Here is a 21,144-nt window from a genome sequence, read left to right as displayed (position 1 = left end):
AAAGCATCAACCTTCTGCCATATAGAGGATCTTTGACTAGTATTTTTGGCAGTAGGTTCTTATAACAACAGATCGTCGTATAGAGGATCTTTGACTAGTGTTTTTGGCAGTAGGTTTTTAAAAACAACATAGACCTCCTGTCACATAGGGGATCTTTGACAGTAGGTCCTTAAAACAGCAGATCGTCGTATAGAGGATCTTTGACTGGTGTTTTTTGCAGGAGGTTCTTAACAAAAGCATCAACCTTCTGCCATATAGAAGATCTTTGACCAGTATTTTTGGCAGTAGGTTCTTAAAACAGCAGATTGTCGTATAGAGGATCTTTGACTAGTGTTTTTGGCAGTAGGTTCTTAAAACAACAGATCGTCGTATAGAGGATATTTGACTAGTGTTTTTTGCAGTAGGCTCGTAAAAAGAGCAGATTGTCACTTGGAGGCTCTTTAACTAGTGCTTTATTGCAGTAGGTTTTTAAAAACAACATAGACCTCCTGTCACAGGGGATCTTTGACAGTAGGTCCTTAAAACAGCAGATCGTCGTATAGAGGATCTTTGACTAGTGTTTTTTGCAGGAGGTTCTTAACAAAAGCATCAACCTTCTGCCATATAGAAGATCTTTGACCAGTATTTTTGGCAGTAGGTTCTTAAAACAGCAGATTGTCGTATAGAGGATCTTTGACTAGTGTTTTTGGCAGTAGGTTCTTAAAACAACAGATCGTCGTATAGAGGATCTTTGACTAGTGTTTTTTGCAGTAGGCTCGTAAAAAGAGCAGATTGTCACTTGGAGGCTCTTTAACTAGTGTTTTATTGCAGTAGGTTTTTAAAAACAACATAGACCTCCTGTCACAGGGGATCTTTGACAGTAGGTCCTTAAAACAGCAGATCGTCGTATAGAGGATCTTTGACTAGTGTTTTTTGCAGGAGGTTCTTAACAAAAGCATCAACCTTCTGCCATATAGAAGATCTTTGACCAGTATTTTTGGCAGTAGGCTCTTAAAACAGCAGATTGTCGTATAGAGGATCTTTGACTAGTGTTTTTGGCAGTAGGTTCTTAAAACAACAGATCGTCGTATAGAGGATCTTTGACTAGTGTTTTTTGCAGTAGGCTCGTAAAAAGAGCAGATTGTCACTTGGAGGCTCTTTAACTAGTGTTTTATTGCAGTAGGTCCTTAAAAACAACATAGACCTCCTGTCACATAGGGGATCTTTGACAGTAGGTTCTTAAAACAGCAGATCGTCGCATAGAGGATCTTTAACTAGTGTTTTTGCAGTAGGTTCTTAACAAAAGCATCAACCTTCTGCCCTGTAGAGGATCTTTGACTAGTGTTTTTGGCAGTAGGTTCTTAAAACAGCAGATCTTCGTATGGAGGATCTTTGACTAGTGTTTTTTGCAGTAGGCTCGTAAAAAGAGCAGATTGTCACATGGAGGCTCTTTAACTAGTGTTTTATTGCAGTAGGTTCTTAAAAACAACATAGACCTCCTTTTACATAGGGGATCTTTGACAGTAGGTTCTTAAAACAGCAGATCGTCGCATAGAGGATCTTTGACTAGTGTTTTTGCAGTAGGTTCTTAACAAAAGCATCAACCTTCTGCCCTGTAGAGGATCTTTGACTAGTGTTTTTGGCAGTAGGTTCTTAAAACAGCAGATCGTCGTATAGAGGATCTTTGACTAGTGTTTTTTGCAGTAGGCCCGTAAAAAGAGCCGATTGTCACATGGAGGCTCTTTAACTAGTGTTTTATTGCAGTAGGTTCTTAAAAACAACATAGACCCCCTATCACATAGGGGATCTTTGACAGTAGGTTCTTAAAACAGCAGATCGTCGCATAGAGGATCTTTGATTAGTCTTTTTGGTAGTAAATTCTTAAAAACAGTAGATTGTCACTTGGAGGATCTTTGATCAGGGTTTTTGTCAGTCGGTTCTTAAAAACAGCAGAGCGCTCTTGTCTCATAGAAGATCTTTGCATCACATTTTTAGCAATAGGTTTTTTGAAACATTGCAATTCTTTTGTCAAATAGACCATCTTTGATTAGCCTTTTTGGTAGTAAATTCTTAAAAACAGTAGAATGTCACTTGGAGGATCTTTATAAGTGTTTTTGGCATAATGTTCTAAAAAACAGCAGAGTGCTTTTGTCACAGAAGATCTTTGCATAGTTCTTTTAAACAGTGCAATTATTCTGTCAAATAGAGGATCTTTGATTAGTCTTTTTAGTAGTACATTCTTAAAAACAGTAGATTGTCAAATGGTGGATCTTTGATTGGTTTTTTTGGCAGTAGGTTCTTAAAACAGCAGAGCGTTCTTATCACATGGAAGATCTTTGCATCGCATTTTTAGCAATAGGTTTTTGGAAACAGTACAATTCTTTTGTCAAATAGACCATCTTTGATTAGTCTTTTTGGTAGTAAATTCTTAAAAACAGTAGATTGTCACTTGGAGGATCTTTGATCAGTGTCTTTGTCTGTAAGTTCTTAAAAACAGCAGAGCGCTCTTGTCTCATAGAAGATCTTTGCATCGCATTTTTAGCAATAGGTTTTTTGAAACAGTGCAATTCTTTTGTCAAATAGACCATCTTTGATTAGCCTTTTTGGTAGTAAATTCTTAAAAACAGTAGATTGTCACTTGGAGGATCTTTGATTGGGGTTTTTGTCAGTCGGTTCTTAAAAACAGCAGAGCGCTCTTGTCTCATAGAAGATCTTTGCCTTCGCATTTTTTGCAACATGTTTCCAGTGCAGAAGTCCTGTCATATAGAGGATCTTTGACCCTGAGGTTGTTTACCACTTGTCATCCTTGGATGTTGCAGGTCCCCTCCATCACATTGGGACTTCCCGGGGTGGTGGGGAAGGCCAGACCTCCATTGGCCTCCCCCACATAAAGCCATGAGCGCAGCAGGCAAGGTCAGCGGGCTGAAGCCCCCCAGTAAGATAGTGCGCCCCCCGCTGGTGGCCATCAGGACCACGCCATCCTCAGGTAAGAAAGCATCGAGCTAACGTCGCCAGCTGGCGCTTGTGACTCAAACCGGGGTTGCAGGAACGCCCAAGCCCGCCGAGAAGTCCCCGGGCAGCGTCACCTCCCCCACCCAAGATGCCGACTTCCAGGTGGGCGAGAGGGTCTGGGTCAACGGCAACAAGCCCGGCCAGGTCCAGTTCCTGGGCGGCACGCAGTTCGCCCCGGGCCAGTGGGCGGGCATCGTGTTGGACGAGCCCATCGGCAAGAACGACGGCTCGGTGGCGGGGCTGCGCTACTTCCAGTGCCAGGACGGCAGGGGGATCTTCACCCGGCCCTCCAAGCTGGCCAGGGGTCCCCTGCCGGAGAAGGAGACCAACGGGGCCCGGCCCGGAGTCCCCAATCCAGGAAGTGAGCCGGCGGCGGCGCCTGAAACCACGCCGGGTAAACACGCAACGTTCTTTCTCTGGGAATAACTGCACTGAAGTCTGTGTTTGATTCCCAGCTCAGTACAGCAAGACCAGCGGGGTCCTGAACCGAGTGGTCGCGTCCAGCGAGTCCGTGTCCAACCTCTCCGATCCAGAATCCGCAAAGAAGAACAAGCCCGAGCTGAGGAGAGGAGATCGAGTTCTGGTAGGAAACTATTCCCAAGTCCAAAAAAAACTTACATCCGCCGTTTAATTGGCCCAGACTTGCACTCGTGTTTAGCGTAGGGAACGACGCAAGGGGAATTAATCTGTTCCAGCCTCAAACTGGAGCCGCATTAAGATGTTTTATGGAACATGTTGGCATCCTTAACAGCCGCACAAGAGGAAAATCAAACATAACTCACAGCTATGCAATGCTAGGTTAGCATGATTGTTTCCAAAGGGCAGTAAAACGGCTGATCAAACAAAACAGAGGTCATCGTCATGGACCCACCAGCTGCGGAAGCTGGCTGTACATTTTGGGAATCAATACAAAAAGAATGCCGTTGTACTCTAATAATACTAACACAAACACATAGCATATTAGTTTTTGCAGGTTAGCGTGCTAACACTCACAAAGTTTTAGATGAAAAAGCAATTTTTTTTATATATAAGCCACACCAAACTATAAGCCACAGACATACAGGTTGTGAAATGAGTTATTTTCACGGAAATATTTTGTAAATGTTTATTTGCATACATGAATTGTTTCCAAAAGGCAGTAAAACGGCTGATCAAACAAAACGGAGGTCATCGTCATGGACCCACTAGCTGCGGAAGCTAGCTGTACATTTTGGGAAAATTTACAAAACGGAATCAATACAAAGAGAATGCCGTTGTACTCTAATAATACTAACACAGATACGTGTTCGCATATTAGTTCATACATTCTAAGTTAATACAGGTTAGCATGCTAACATTCTCGAAATTTTAGAAGAAAAAAAAACAATTATTTACATATTAGCTGCACCGGACTATAAGCCACAGAAAAGGAGTTATTTACACAGAAATATTTTGTGAATGTTTATTTACATACCTGAATTGTTTCCAAAGGGCAGTAAAACGGATGATCAAACAAATCAGAGGTCATCGTCATGGACCCACCAGCTGCGGAAGCCATCTGTACATTTTGGGAAATTTACGAAACGGAATCAATACAAAAAGAATGCCGTTGTACGCTAATAATACTAACATATTAGCATATTAGTTAATGTATTCTAAGTTAATGCAGGTTAGCATGCTAACACTCGAAATTTTAGAAGAACATTTTTTTTTCCATAAATTAGCCGCACCGGACTATACAGGTTGTGAAATTCGTTATTTACACTGAAATATTTTTTTTATGTTTATTTACATACCTGAATTGTTTCCAAAGGGCAGTAAAACGGCCGATCAAACAAAACGGAGGTCATCGTCATGGACCCACCAGCCGCGGAACTTAGCTGTACATTTCGGGAAATTTACGAAACGGAATCAATACAAAAAGAATGACGTTGTACGCTAATAATACTAACGTATTAGCATATTAGTTAATGCATTCTAAGTTAATGCAGGTTAGCATGCTAACACTTTTGAAATTTTGGAAGAAAAAACAAATTTTCCATATATTAGCCATATATTCATATATATTTCCATATATTATATTTGTGGCCAATGTTATTACGCCAGAATGCTAAGGTTAGCATGCTAACAGTTAGCAAGTGTCAAGTACCATGTTATTTGAGCCCGATGTGTTGAGTTGTAAAATTGGCTGAAAAAGTTTGCATGCCGATGTTGCCATGCTAGAATGCTAAGGTTAGCATACTAACAGTTAGCATGTGTCAAGTACCATGTTATTTGACCCCGATGTGTTCAGTTGTAAAATTGGCTGAAAAAGTTTGCATGCCAATGTTAATGCTATAATGCTAAGGTTAGCATGCTAAGAGTAAGCCTGTGTCAGTCACCAAGTTACATGACTCTTGAGGGCTGTAAAAATTGGCTAAAAAAGTTAGCATACTAGAAGGCTAACGTTAGCATGCTAACAGTTAGCATGTGTCAAGTACCATGTTATCTGACCCTGATGTAGTCTGTTGCAAAATTGGCTGAACAATTTTGCATGCCGATGTTGCCATGCTAGAATGCTAGGGTTAGCATGCTAACAGTAAGCATTTGTCAGTGACCGAGTTACATGACTCTTGAAGTGTGGGGCTGTAAAATTAGCATGCTAGAATGCTAATGTTAGCATGCTAACAGTTAGCTTATGTCAAGTACCAGGTTATATGACTATTAATGTGTTCAGTTGCAAAATTGGCTAAAAAAGGTAGCGTGGTAATGTTAGTCATGTTGCCTGAAGCTAAGCCAATCAGTGGCCACGATACTGAGGAGCGCGGTCTGATTGTTTTGGTTTAGCTTAGTGACCAATAATACTACTGTAGTATTCATCTTTTTAGTCCATTCCGCCATTTTAATGATTGAAAATGACTAATTGAGGGGAAAATGATCATGTAATCTGCTTTGTTACTGACAACACTAAGCCAGGATATGGACATACGTTACACAAGTCACATGACCAAATATACAGAATGTACTGTATATATTACTTCACTCCTTGTCCAGGTTGCTGGGACCAAAGCGGGAGTGGTACGGTTTCTGGGAGAGACGGACTTTGCCAAAGGGGACTGGTGCGGGGTGGAACTGGACGAGCCTCTGGGCAAGAACGACGGCGCCGTAGCAGGGACCAGGTGAGCCCTTTTAAGACAGTAACAAGTCAATAACATCAACAAAGCTCACCTTTGTGCATTCACGCACAGTATAAAACGTTTGGTGGACAAAATGAGACAAAGGAGTGGCATAAAAGTTGTATTTCTGTGGGAACGTCGGAGAAAATTGTACATGTAAACAAACTACGGTGAGTTCAAGGACCGCCGAAATTAGTAGGACAAAACGGCGCTCGCGAAATACTCACGCATAAACAAACGTATTAAACAGTGGGCTTTCTAACAATTAAGAAGGTTTGAGTCATGTTTGTCCTCCTACAACACAGGTGCCAAACTCAAGGCTCCGGGGCCAGATGTGGCCTGCCACTTCGTTTTATTTGGCCCTGGAAAGCCTGGAAAGAATATGTATCAATAAAGTACTGTAACTTTTCTTACTAAATGTATTCTTTCTTTCTATTTTGGGAGAAAACAAATATATGTACTTCATGTAATGGCAAATTATGTTCACTTAAATATTGTCTAATTATACAAAGATTTATTATCAAACCATTTTTTAAATACTAATAATAATGATTCGAAAGCAAGTTATCCATCAAATTGTGCAATGTAAAAGTAGCAATAGATTTTATGGTAAAATTGTGAAATTGTCTGTGGTTTTTACAGCATTTTTCTCTAAATTAAAAAACAGTAGTTTTTTTTACTGTAATAAACTGTGGTGCCGTTTTGGCATTTACAGTAATACACCAAAAAATCTACACTTGTTGTTTTGCAGTAAAAAAACAACAACAACATATTGGCATCTCAGGTGCCAAAATTTTTCTGTAAAATTGCTTTTTTTTTTTGTTTACAGTAAAAAAACAAATGTAAATTTTACAGTAAAATTGTGGCAACTGAGCTGCCTTTTTTTTGCCATAAAAACAGCAGTAGTGTTTTTCCATTTACAGTAATATACACTACATTTTGAGGTGATGTTATTGCAACTTACCATATTTTTTTTACATTTTAGTTTAAAAAAAATCTACTAATAAAAAGCATTTAAAAATGTGTAGTAAAAAAAACAACTGGCAGCTCAGGTGCCAAAATGTTACTGTAAAATTTCAGTTTTTTTTATTTACAGTTAAAAAAAAAAAGTAAATTTTACTGTAAAATTCTGGCAACTGAGCTGCATTTTTTTAACCATAAAAACAGCAGTACTGTTTTTCCATTTATAGTAATATACACTACATTTTGAGGTGAAATTATTGCAAACTAAATGTATTCTTTCTTTCTATTTTGGGAGAAAACAAATAGATGTACTTCATGTAATGGCAAATTATGTTCACTTAAATATTGTCTAATTATACAAAGATTTATTATCAAACCATTTTTTAAATACTAATAATAATGATTCGAAAGCAAGTTATCCATCAAATTGTGCAATGTTAAAGTAGCAATAGATTTTATGGTAAAATTGTGAAATTGTCTGTGGTTTTTACAGCATTTTTCTCTAAATTAAAAAACAGTACTTTTTTTACTGTAATAAACTGTGGTGCCGTTTTGGCATTTACAGTAATACACCAAAAAATCTACACTTGTTGTTTTGCAGTAAAAAAACAACAACATATTGGCATCTCAGGTGCCAAAATTTTTCTGTAAAATTGCTTTTTTTTTTTGTTTACAGTAAAAAAACAAATGTAAATTTTACAGTAAAATTGTGGCAACTGAGCTGCCTTTTTTTGCCATAAAAACAGTAGTAGTGTTTTTCCATTTACAGTAATATACACTACATTTTGAGGTGATGTTATTGCAACTTACCATATTTTTTTTACATTTTAGTTTAAAAAAAATCTACTAATAAAAAGCATTTAAAAATGTGTAGTAAAAAAAACAACTGGCAGCTCAGGTGCCAAAATGTTACTGTAAAATTTCAGGTTTTTTTATTTACAGTAGAAAAAAAAAGGAAATTTTACTGTAAAATCCTGGCAACTGAGCTGCATTTTTTTAACCATAAAAACAGCAGTACTGTTTTTCCATTTACAGTAATATACACTACATTTTGAGGTGAAATTATTGCAACTTACCATTTTTTTTTCTACATTTTAGTTTAAAAAAAATCTACTTATAAAATATACAAAAAACAGTACTTTTTTTTACTGTAATAAACTGTGGTGCTGTTTTGGCATTTACAGTAATACACAAAAAATCTACAGTTGTTTATTTGCGGCAAAAAAAATTAAACTGGCAGCTCAGGAGCCAAAATTTTAATGTAAAATTGCAGTTTTTTTTAATTTACAGTAAAAAAAAAAATTACAGTAAAATTCTGGCAGCTGAACTGCCTTTTTTTTTTTTTTTTACCATAAAAACAGCAGTAGTGTTTTTCCATTTACAGTAATATACACTACATTTTGGTGAAATTATTGCAATTTACCATATTTGTTTTTACATTTAAGTAAAAAAAAAAAATCTACTAATAAAATGCATAAAAAACAGTACCGGTACTTTGTTTTACTGTAATAAACTGCGGTGCCGTTTTGGCATTTACAGTAATACACCGAAAAATCTACACTTGTTGATTTGCGGTAAAAAAAACAAAAAAAACCTGGCAGCTCAGGTGCCAAAATTTTACCGTAAAATTTAATTTTGTTTTATTTACAGTAAAAAAACTAATGTAAATTTTACAGTAAAATTGTGGCAACTGAGCTGCCTTTTTTTCCATAAAAACAGCAGTAGTGTTTTTCCATTTACAGTAATATACACTACATTTTGAGGTGATGTTATTGCAACTTACCATATTTTTTTTACATTTTAGTTTAAAAAAAATCTACTAATAAAAAGCATTTAAAAATGTGTAGTAAAAAAAACAACTGGCAGCTCAGGTGCCAAAATGTTACTGTAAAATTTCAGGTTTTTTTATTCACAGTAGAAAACAAAAGGAAATTTTACTGTAAAATCCTGGCAACTGAGCTGCATTTTTTTAACCATAAAAACAGCAGTACTGTTTTTCCATTTACAGTAATATACACTACATTTTGAGGTGAAATTATTGCAACTTACCATTTTTTTTTCTACATTTTAGTTTAAAAAAAATCTACTTATAAAATATACAAAAAATAGTACTTTTTTTACTGTAATAAACTGTGGTGCTGTTTTGGCATTTACAGTAATACACAAAAAATCTACAGTTGTTTATTTGCGGCAAAAAAAATTAAACTGGCAGCTCAGGAGCCAAAATTTTAATGTAAAATTGCAGTTTTTTTTAATTTACAGTAAAAAAAAAAATTACAGTAAAATTCTGGCAGCTGAACTGCCTTTTTTTTTTTTTTTACCATAAAAACAGCAGTAGTGTTTTTCCATTTACAGTAATATACACTACATTTTGGTGAAATTATTGCAATTTACCATATTTGTTTTTACATTTAAGTAAAAAAAAAAAAATCTACTAATAAAATGCATAAAAAACAGTACCGGTACTTTGTTTTACTGTAATAAACTGCGGTGCCGTTTTGGCATTTACAGTAATACACCGAAAAATCTACACTTGTTGATTTGCGGTAAAAAAAACAAAAAAAACCTGGCAGCTCAGGTGCCAAAATTTTACCGTAAAATTTAATTTTGTTTTATTTACAGTAAAAAAACTAATGTAAATTTTACAGTAAAATTGTGGCAACTGAGCTGCCTTTTTTTCCATAAAAACAGCAGTAGTGTTTTTCCATTTACAGTAATATACACTACATTTCGAGGTGATGTTATTGCAACTTACCATATTTTTTTAACATTTTAGTTTTAAAAAAATCTACTAATAAAATGCATTTAAAAATGTATAGTAAAAAAACAACTGGCAGCTCAGGTGCCAAAATGTTACTTTAAAATTACATTTTTTTTTATTTACAGTAAAAAAATCTACTTATAAAATATATAAAAAACAGTACTTTTTTTTACTGTAATAAACTGTGGTGCCGTTTTGGCATTTACAGTAATACACAAAAAATCTACACTTGTTGATTTGCGGTAAAAACCAAAAAAACCTGGCAGCTCAGGTGCCAAAATTTTACCGTAAATTTTTTTTATTTTTTATTTACAGTAAAAAAACAAATGTAAATTTTACAGTAAAATTCTGGCAACTGAGCTGCCTTTTTTTTGCCATAAAAACAGCAGTACTGTTTTTCCATTTACAGTAATATACACTACATTTCGAGGTGATGTTATTGCAACTTACCATATTTTTTTTACATTTTAGTTTAAAAAAAATCTACTAATAAAATGCATTTAAAAATGTGTAGTAAAAAAACAACTGGCAGCTCAGGTGCCAAAATGTTACTGTAAAATTTCAGGTTTTTTTATTTACAGTAAAAAAATCTACTTATAAAATGTATAAAAAAACAGTACTTTTTTTTACTGTAATAAACTGTGGCGCCGTTTTGGCATTTACAGTAATACACAAAAAATCTACACTTGTTGATTTGCGGTAAAAAAAAACAAAAAAAACCTGGCAGCTCAGGTGCCAAAATTTTACTGTAAAATTTTTTTTTTTTTATTTACAGTAAAAAAACAAATGTAAATTTTACAGTAAAATTGTGGCAACTGAGCTGCCTTTTTTTTGCCATAAAAACAGCAGTAGTGTTTTTCCATTTACAGTAATATACACTACATTTTCAAGTGAAATTATTGCAACTTACCATTTTTTTTTCTACATTTTAGTTTAAAAAAAATCTACTTATAAAATATACAAAAAACAGTACTTTTTTTTACTGTAATAAACTTTGGTGCCGTTTTGGCATTTACAGTAATACACAAAAAATCTACAGTTGTTTATTTGCGGCAAAAAAAATGAAACTGGCAGCTCAGGAGCCAAAATTTTAATGTAAAATTGCAGTTTTTTTTAATTTACAGTAAAAAAAAAAAAATTACAGTAAAATTCTGGCAGCTGAACTGCCTTTTTTTTAACCATGAAAACAGCAGTAGTGTTTTTCCATTTACAGTAATATACACTACATTTTGGTGAAATTATTGCAATTTACCATATTTGTTTTTACATTTGAGTAAAAAAAAAAAAAATCTACTAATAAAATGCATAAAAAAACAGTACCGGTAGTTTGTTTTACTGTAATAAACTGCGGTGCCGTTTTGGCATTTACAGTAATACACCGAAAAATCTACACTTGTTGATTTGCGGTAAAAAAAAACAAAAAAAACCTGGCAGCTCAGGTGCCAAAACTTCACCGTAAAATTTTTTTTTTTTAATTTACAGTAAAAAAACAAATGTAAATTTTACAGTAAAATTGTGGCAACTGAGCTGCCTTTTTTACCATAAAAACAGCAGTAGTGTTTTTCCATTTACAGTAATATACACTACATTTCGAGGTGATGTTATTGCAACTTACCATATTTTTTTTACATTTTAGTTTAAAAAAAATCTACTAATAAAATGCATTTAAAAATGTGTAGTAAAAAAAACAACTGGCAGCTCAGGTGCCAAAATGTTACTGTAAAATTTCAGTTTTTTTTATTTACAGTAAAAAAATCTACTTATAAAATGTATAAAAAACAGTACTTTTTTTTACTGTAATAAACTTTGGTGCCGTTTTGGCATTTACAGTAATACACAAAAAATCTACAGTTGTTTATTTGCGGCAAAAAAAACGAAACTGGCAGCTAAGGAGCCAAAATTTTAATGTAAAATTGCAGTTTTTTAAAATTTACATTAAAAAAAAAATTACAGTAAAATTCTGGCAGCTGAACTGCCTTTTTTGTTTTTTTACCATAAAAACAGCAGTAGTGTTTTTCCATTTACAGTAATATACACTACATTTTGGTGAATCTATTGCAACTTACCATATTTGTTTTTACATTTGAGTAAAAAAAAAAAAAAAACTAATAAAATGCATTAAAAACAGTACCGGTACTTTGTTTTACGGTAATAAACTGCGGTGCCGTTTTGGCATTTACAGTAATACACCGAAAAATCTACACTTGTTGATTTGCGGTAAAAAAAACTTTTTGTTTTACTGTAAAATTAAATTTTTTTTAATTTACAGTGAAAAAACATATGTAAATTTTACAGTAAAATTCTGGCAACTGAGCTGCCTTTTTTTAACCATAAAAACAGCAGTACTGTTTTTTCATTTACAGTAATATACACTACCATTTGAGGTGAAATTAATGCAACTTACCATATTTTTTTTTACATTTTAGTTTAAAAAAAAAATCTACTAATAAAATGCATTAAAAAATGTGTAATAAAAAAAACTAACTGGCAGCTCAGGTGCCAAAACTTGTACTGTAATATTGCATTTTTTTAAAATTTACAGTTAAAAAAAACAAATATAAATTTTACAGTAAAATTCTGGCCACTGAACTGCCTTTTTTTTTTTTACCATAAAAACAGCAGTAGTGTTTTTCCATTTACAGTAATATACACTACATTTTGTGAAATTATTGCAACTTACCATATTTGTTTTTACATTTTAGTTTAAAAAAAAAAAAATCTACTAATAAAATGCATAAAAAAACAGTACTTTTTTTACTGTAATAAACTGTGGTGCCGTTTTGACATTAACAGTAATACACCGAAAAATCTACACTTGTTGATTTGCTGTAAAAAAAAAAAAAAAAAAACAAACAAACTGGCAGCTCAGGTGCCAAAATGTTACTGTAAAATTGCTGTTTTTTTATTTACAGTAAAAAAACAAATGTACATTTTACTTTAAAATTCTGGCAACTGAGCTGCCTTTTTTTTTTTTACCATAAAAACAGCAGTTGCATTGACAGCAATATACACTACATTTTGGGGAAATTATTGCAACTTACCATATTTTTTTTTCTACATTTTAGTTTAAAAAAAAGTCTACTAATAAAATGCATAAAAAACAGTACTTTTTTTTACTGTAATAAACTGTGGTGCCATTTTGGCATTTACAGTAATACACAAAAAATCTACAGTTGTTGATTTGCGGTGAAAAAAAAACTAAACTGGCAGCTCAGGAGCCAAAATTTTACTGTAAAATTGCAGTTTTTTTTATTTACAGTAAAAAACAAATTACAGTAAAATTCGGGCAACTGAGCTGCCTTTTTTTTACAGCAGTACTGTTATTACATTTACAGTAATATACACTACATTTTGGTGAAATTATTGCAACTTATCTTTTTTTTTTACATTTTAGTTTTTTTTAAATCTAGTAAAAAAATGCATAAAAACAGTACTTTTTTTACTGTAATAAACAGTGGTGCCGTTTTGGCATTTACAGTAATACACCGAAAAATCTACACTTGTTGATTTGCGGTAAAAAAAACACAAAAAAAACTGGCAGCTCAGGTGCCAAAATTTTACTGTAAAATGTTTTATTTTTTTATTTACAGTAAAAAAACAAATGTAAATTTTACAGTAAAATTCTGGCAACTGAGCTGCCTTTTTTTAACCATAAAAACAGCAGTACTTTTTTTCCATTTACAGTAATATACACTACATTTTGAGGTGAAATTATTGCAACTTATCATATTTTTTTTACATTTTAGTTTAAAAAAAAAATCTACTAATAAAATGCATTAAAAAATGTGTAATAAAAAACAAACTGGCAGCTCAGGTGCCAAAAATTTTACTGTAAAATTGCATTTTTTTTTATTTACAGTAAAAAAAAACAAATGTAAATTTTACAGTAAAATTCTGGCAACAGAACTGCCTTGTTTTTTTTTTTACCATAAGAACAACAGTACTGTTTTTCCATTTACAGTAATATACACTACATTTTGGTGAAATTATTGCAACTTATCTTTTTTTTTTTTTACATTTCAGTTTTTTTTAAATTAGTAAAAAAAATGCATAAAAACAGTACTTTTTTACTGTAATAAACAGTGGTGCCGTTTTGGCATTTACAGTAATACACAAAAAATCTACACTTGTTGATTTGCGGTAAAAAAAAACTAAACTGGCAGCTCAGGAGACAATATTTTACTGTAAAATTGCAGTTTTTTTTATTTACAGTAAAAAACAAATTACAGTAAAATTCGGGCAACTGGGCTGCCTTTTTTTTTACCATAAAAACAGCAGTACTGTTATTACATTTACAGTAATATACACTACATTTTGGTGAAATTATTGCAACTTATCTTTTTTTTTTTTACATTTCAGTTTTTTTAAAATCTAGTTAAAAAAATGCATAAAAACAGTACTTTTTTTAGTGTAATAAACTGTGGTGACGTTTTGGCATTTACAGTAATACACCGAAAAATCTACAGTTGTTGATTTGCGGTAAAAAAAAAAACTGGCAGCTCAGGTGCCAAAATTTTACTGTAAAATGTAATTTTTTTTAATTTACAGTAAAAAAACAAATGTAAATTTTACAGTAAAATTCTGGCAACTGAGCTGCCTTTTTTTTTTACCATAAAAGCAGCAGTACTGTTTTTTCATTTACAGTAATATACACTACATTTTGAGGTGAAATTATTGCAACTTACCGTATTTTTTTTACATTTTAGTTAAAAAAAAAATCTACTTATAAAATGCATTAAAAAATGTGTAATAAAAAACAAACTGGCAGCTCAAGTGCCAAAACGTTTGCTGTAAAATTGCAGTTTTTTTTATTTACAGTAAAAAAAAAGAAGTATATTTTACAGTAAAATTCTGGCAACTAAGCTGCCTTTTTTTAACCATAAAAACAGCAGCACTGTTTTTCCATTTACAGTAATATACACTACATTTTGAGGTGATGTTATTGCAACTTAACATATTTTTTGACATTTTAGTTTTTAAAAAATCTGCTAATAAAATGCATAAAAAATGTGTAATAAAAAAATTTTGGCAGCTCAGGTCCCAAAATTTTACTGTCAAATTGCATTTTTTAAAGATTTACAGTAAAAAACAATTTACAGTAAAATTCTGGCAACTGAGCTGCCTTCCTTTTTTTACCATTAAAACAGCAGTACTGTTTTTCCATTTACAGTAATATACACTACATTTTGAGGTGAAATTATTGCAACTTACCATATTTTTTTTACGTTTTTTTTGTATTTTTTAAATCTAGTAAAAAAATGCATAAAATCAGTACTTTTGTTAACTGTAATAAACGCTGGTGCCGTTTTGGCATTTACAGTAATACATTGAAAAATTTAGTTTTTGATTTGCGGTAAAAACAAAACAAAAAAACTGGCAGCTCAGGTGCCAAAATTTTACTGTAAAATTGCATTTTTTATTTTTTTTTACATTAAAACTGTAACAACTTAGCTGCCTTTTTTTTAACCAAAAAAACAGCAGTACTGTTTTTCCATTTACAGTAATATACACTACATTTTTAGGTCAATTTATTTAAATCTATTAATAAAATGCATACAAAATGGTGTAATAATAGTATTCACTTTTAGAAACGGCCCTCTGGGGCCAAACATAACTGCAATGTGGCCCTCAGTGAAAACAACTTTGACACTTCTGTCCTACAGAAACCGTATTAAAACAAAAAAATATATTTTCCCCCCCTCTTTTTCCATTTTCCTACATTTTTGTGAGGGCTCCAGGTTGCTCAGGTGAGCAAATGAAGCGCGCCTTAAGATTGTGGTAAACGTCCCCTGACTCATTGTAAAGAAACCTGGTGTGGGACTTACTCAGTGTCATATTGGAGGCAGAAATGGGCTTTCCTCTAATTGCCCGTCTCCTCCTGCCCAGGTACTTCCAGTGCATGCCCAGGTATGGCCTCTTCGCCCCCGTCCACAAGGTGACGCGCATCGGCTTCCCTTGCACCACGCCCACCAAAGCCAAGGGCTCCCGGCGCCGCTCCCTCCTGAAGAGGAGCCCCAGCGCCTCCTCCATCAGCTCCATCAGCTCCACCGCCTCCTCCGTCAGCGGCAAGCCCAGCCGAGCGGGGCTGGTAGGTTGTCCGGGCGTGGGCCGGGGCGACGACGACGGGGGCGGGTCGCCCGCGTGAAACTTGTCTTTTCTCCTTCAGCTGACGGAGACGTCCGCCAGGTACGCCCGCAAGATCTCCGGCACCACGGCGCTGCAGGAGGCCCTGAAGGAGAAGCAGCAGCACATCGAGCAGCTGCTGGGCGAGCGTGACCTGGAGCGATGCGAGGTCGCCAAGGCCACCAGCCACGCCGGGGAGGTGCAGCAGGAGCTGCTTCTCATGAGGAAGGGCAGAGACCAGGTACATAGATGACGTAAATACTCTGATGAACACGCTGCTTCTCAAGTATTTGGCTCCCCTAAATGTAAATTTACGACTCAGGCGTACAATCCACTCTATGAACTGCTAACCTGCCAGTATTAAAGCCCCACCCGTCACATTTTAGAAGAAAAAAATATTTTAGCATAGGTTAGCTGCAGCAGATTAAAAAATGCAGATATAAACCAGGATGAAAGATTTGAGTTTAAATTTGATCAATCATTCTTAGTTACGGTTTCAACTTTTTTTTCCCTATAAAGTGAGCCTGTTTGCAAGTAAATATTCCATAAAAGGCATATATTCTTTATTATAAGGAAATAAACATTTATTTATCCCCAAAACTAATCAAAGAACGCAGTGTTCTTGCACCAATGCGTTATGGGTATAGGTGTCATGTTTACTTGTTGAATGACTCCCTGACAAACTTAACTGCTATATTTGATCAATTATTCCTAGTTACAGTTTCAACTTTTTTTCCTCTAAGTGAGCCTTTTTTGCAAGTAAATATTCCATACAATCAGGTATTATACTTTATTGTTAAGAAAAAAACACATTGATTTATCCCCGAAACTAGCCAAAAAAAATGGAGTATTGTCGCACCAATGCATCATGGGTACAGATGTCATTATTAACTTAACTGCTATATTTGATCAATCATTTTTAGTTATGGTATCAACTTTTTTTCCGCCTAAAACTGAGCCTGTTTGCAAGTAAATATTCCATACAATCAGGTATTATTCTTTATTATAAGGAAAATAACATTGATTTATCCCCAAAACTAATCAAAGAACGCAGGGTTGTTGCACCAATGCATTATGGGTAGAGGTGTCTTTTTTACCCATTGAATAAATTAACTGCTATATTTGATCAATCATTCTTAGTTATGGTTTCAACTTTTTATCCTCCTCTAAGTGAGCCTGTTTTTAAGTAACTATTTCATACAATCAGGTATTATTCTTTATTATAAGGGAAAAAAACAGTGATTTATCCCTGAAACTAATCAAAGAACGTAGTGTTGTTGCACTAATGCATTATGGGTATAGGTGTCATGTTTACTTGTTGAATGACTCCCTGACAAACTTAACTGCTATATTTGATCAATTATTCTTAGTTACAGTTTCAACTTTTTTTCCTCTAAGTGAGCCTATTTGCAAGTAAATATTCCATACAATCAGGTATTATACTTTATTGTAAAGAAAAAAATATTGATTTATCCCCGAAACTAGCCAAAAATGGAGTATTGTCGCACCAATGCATCATAGGTACAGATGTCATTTTTAACTTAACTGCAATATTTGATCAATCATTTTTAGTTATGGTTTCAACTTTTTTTCCCCCTAAAACTGAGCCTGTTTGCAAGTAAATATTCCATACAATCAGGTATTATATTTTATTGTAAAGAAAAAAACATTGATTCATCACCCGAAGCTAGCCTAAAAATGTGGTATTGTCGCACCAATGCATTTTGGGTACAGGTGTCAAGTTTAACTGCTGAATCACTCTTTGACAACATATTTGATCAATCATTCTTAGTTATGGGTTCAATTTTTTTTCACCCCTAAAAAGTAAGCCTGTTTGCAAGTAAATATTCCATACAATCAGGTATTACACTTTATTGTAAAGAAAAAAAACATTGATTTATCCCCGAAACTAGCCAAAAAAATGTAGTGATGTTGTACCAATACATCATGGGTACAGGTGTCATTTTTAACTGTTGTATCACTGCCTGACCATCTCAACTGCTATATTTAATCAATCATTCTTAGTTGCTGTTTCAACTTTTTCCCTCCTAAAAGTGAGCTTGTTTGCAAGTAAATATTCCATTCAATCAGTGAGCCTGTTTGTAAGTAAATACTCCATACAATCAGGTATTATACTTTATTGTAAAGAAAAAAAACATTGATTTATCCCCGAAACTAGCCAAAAAAATGGAGTATTGTCACACCAATGCATCATGGGTACAGATGTTATTTTTAACTTAACTGCCATATTTGATCAATCATTTTAAGTTATGGTATCAACTTTTTTTCCGCCTAAAACTTAGCCTGTTTGCAAGTAAATATTCCATACAATCAGGTATTATACTTTATTATGAAGAAAAAAAACAGATTTATCCTTGAATGTAGCCATAAAATGTAGTAATGTACCAATGCATTATGGGTAAAGGTGTCATTTTTAACTGTTGTATCACCCTTTGACAATCTTAACTGCTATATTTGATCTATCATTTTTAGTTATGGTTTCAACTTTTTTTCCATAACAATATGTAATATGTACAATATACACACTGCAAGTATATATATAATGTAGTAACAGACACCTTCATAACAATATGTAATATGTACAATATACACACTGCAAGTATATATATAATGTAGTAACAGACACCTTCATAACAATATGTAATATGTACAATATACACACTGCAAGTATATATATAATGTAGTAACAGACACCTTCATAACAATATGTAATATGTACAATATACACACTGCAAGTATATATATAATGTAGTAACAGACACCTTCATAACAATATGTAATATGTACAATATACACACTGCAAGTATATATATAACGTAGTAACAGACACCTTCATAACAATATGTAATATGTACAATATACACACTGCAAGTATATATATAATGTAGTAACAGACACCTTCATAACAATATGTATGCGTGTGACAGTACGCCATGGAGACGGAGGCCAAGCTGGACCAGCTGAGGTCCATGGTGGAAGCAGCCGACCGCGACAAGGTGGAGCTGCTGAACCAGCTGGAGGAGGAGAGGAGGCGAGTGCTTTGCCAGAGAAACTCAAATTTGGCCTATTTTGCATGTCTTATTAAACGTGCGTGCGTGTGTGTGTGTGTGTGTGTGTGTGTGCGTGTGCGTGTGTGACAGGAAAGTGGAAGACCTGCAGTTCCGTGTGGAAGAGGCGTGCATCACCAAAGGCGATCTTGAGGTAACTTACATAAGCTCGCTGGCTCTCACTCATTTATCACCCTGGTGGATTTTTTATGAATTCTATTAAAAAAAAGGGGGGGGCGGGGGGGCTCGTTAAACATGAATCAAGCCGGTGCTCTCTTTTTTTTTCGTATCCACAAGCTCCTTACTTAACACCAAAGATGCTCTCCAGTTCTTCTCCAGTGCAACTAAGACATTGAGACACTTTAATTGCACATGCAGGATACAGTAGCACAGGTGGAGGGACGCCCTCTGGGGTACGTTGTGGTGGTCTAACCAAGGGGTGTCCAAACTATGCCCCACGAGACGCAATGAGTTTAGGGGAGATTGCATTCGTTTTAAAAATCTTGACAATTTCGCTGTTAGTGGACAACTTTGCATGAAATTAGGCACAGAATATACCTATATGACCCAATGCAAACAACCTTCCCTAGTTATGGTGAAACAAATCCAGTTCACTGAACTTTGTGGATATTATTATTTTTATGAAACACCCATGCACTATTAAAAAATAATCAAAATTGCACCCATTTAAATTAATTACAACGCATGAGGGGGAAAAATGCTAAACATTCTCCATGTTTGGTGCATTTAAAGGCCTACTGAAATGAATTTTTTTTATTTAAACGGGGATAGCAGATCCATTCTATGTGTCATACTTGATCATTTCGCGATATTGCCATATTTTTGCTGAAAGGATTTAGTAGAGAACGTCGACGATAAAGTTCGCAACTTTTGGTCGCTGATAAAAAAAAAGCCTTGCCTGTACCGGAAGTAGTGTGACGTTGTCAGTTGAAAGGCTCCTCACATTTTCCTATCGTTTTCAATGCAGCGAGAGCGATTCGGACCGAGAAAGCGACGATTACCCCGTTAATTTGAGCGAGGATGAAAGATTTGTGGATGAGGGACGTGAGAGTGAAGGACTAGAGTGCAGTGCAGGACATGTCTTTTTTCGCTCTGACCGTAACTTAGGTACAAGCTGGCTCATTGGATTCCACACTTTCTCCTTTTTCTATTGTGGATTACGGATTTGTATTTTAAACCACCTCGGATACTATATCCTCTTGAAAATGAGAGTCGAGAACGCGAAATGGACATTCACAGTGACTTTTATCTCCACGACAATACATCGGCGAAGCTCTTTAGCTACGGAGCTAACGTGATAGCATCGTGCTTAAATGCAGATAGAAACAAAAGACATAAACCCCTGACTGGAAGGATAGACAGAAAATCAACAATACTATTAAACCATGGACATGTAACTACACGGTTAATGCTTTCCAGCCTGGCGAAGCTTAACAATGCTGTTGCTAACGACGCCATTGAAGCTAACTTAGCAACGGGACCTCACAGAGCTATGCTAAAAACATTAGCTATCCACCTACGCCAGCCAGCCTTCATCTGCTCATCAACACCCGTGCTCACCTGCGTTCCAGCGATCGACGGCGCGACGAAGGACTTCACCCGATCATAGATGCTGTCGGCGGCTAGCGTCGGATAGCGCGTCTGCTATCCATCTCAAAGTCCTCCTGGTTGTGTTGCTGTAGTCCGCCGCTAATACACCGATCCCACCTACAACTTTCTTCTTTGCAGTCTCCATTGTTCATTAAACAAATTGCAAAAGATTCACCAACACAGATGTCCAGAATACTGTGGAATTTTGAGATGAAAACAGAGCTTTTTGTATTGGATACAATGTGTCTGAATACTTCCGTTTAAACCATTGACGTCACGCGCATACGTCATCATACCGAGACGTTTTCAACCGAAAGTTTAGCGGGAAATTTAAAATTGCACTTTATAAGTTAACCCGGCCGTATTGGCATGTGTTGCAATGTTCAGGCATGTGATTTTTCCGTCTAAAGTTGGAATTCCGTCTTTTTTAATCTCGGGGGAAAAAAAAAAAATTATCTCCCGTTTTCCTGTTTTTTTTTCCGACCCTAAATCA

At 34.7% G+C, this 21,144-nt stretch overlaps 1 protein-coding gene across 2 annotated transcripts in view; it reads left to right on the top strand.

Moving 5' to 3' along the window:
• The window catches only part of LOC133656318 (CAP-Gly domain-containing linker protein 1-like), a 60,555-nt gene that overhangs the window by 1,098 nt on the left and 38,313 nt on the right, over window positions 1-21,144 (top strand). For both annotated transcript variants that reach the window (XM_062057347.1, XM_062057346.1), the window contains exons 2-9: window positions 2,799-2,965; window positions 3,026-3,385; window positions 3,447-3,574; window positions 6,004-6,128; window positions 15,736-15,937; window positions 16,016-16,213; window positions 18,921-19,024; window positions 19,134-19,194. In XM_062057347.1, the coding sequence (XP_061913331.1) occupies window positions 2,875-2,965; window positions 3,026-3,385; window positions 3,447-3,574; window positions 6,004-6,128; window positions 15,736-15,937; window positions 16,016-16,213; window positions 18,921-19,024; window positions 19,134-19,194 (1,269 nt within the window). In that variant the 5' untranslated portion in view covers window positions 2,799-2,874. The remainder of the gene's footprint in view (window positions 1-2,798; window positions 2,966-3,025; window positions 3,386-3,446; window positions 3,575-6,003; window positions 6,129-15,735; window positions 15,938-16,015; window positions 16,214-18,920; window positions 19,025-19,133; window positions 19,195-21,144) is intronic.

The sequence above is a fragment of the Entelurus aequoreus genome, linkage group LG08, assembly GCF_033978785.1.
Source record: "Entelurus aequoreus isolate RoL-2023_Sb linkage group LG08, RoL_Eaeq_v1.1, whole genome shotgun sequence".
Lineage (NCBI taxonomy): Eukaryota > Metazoa > Chordata > Actinopteri > Syngnathiformes > Syngnathidae > Entelurus > Entelurus aequoreus.
The sequence above is the reverse complement of the archived record's forward strand: the minus strand, read 5'-3'. Positions and strand labels throughout refer to the sequence as shown.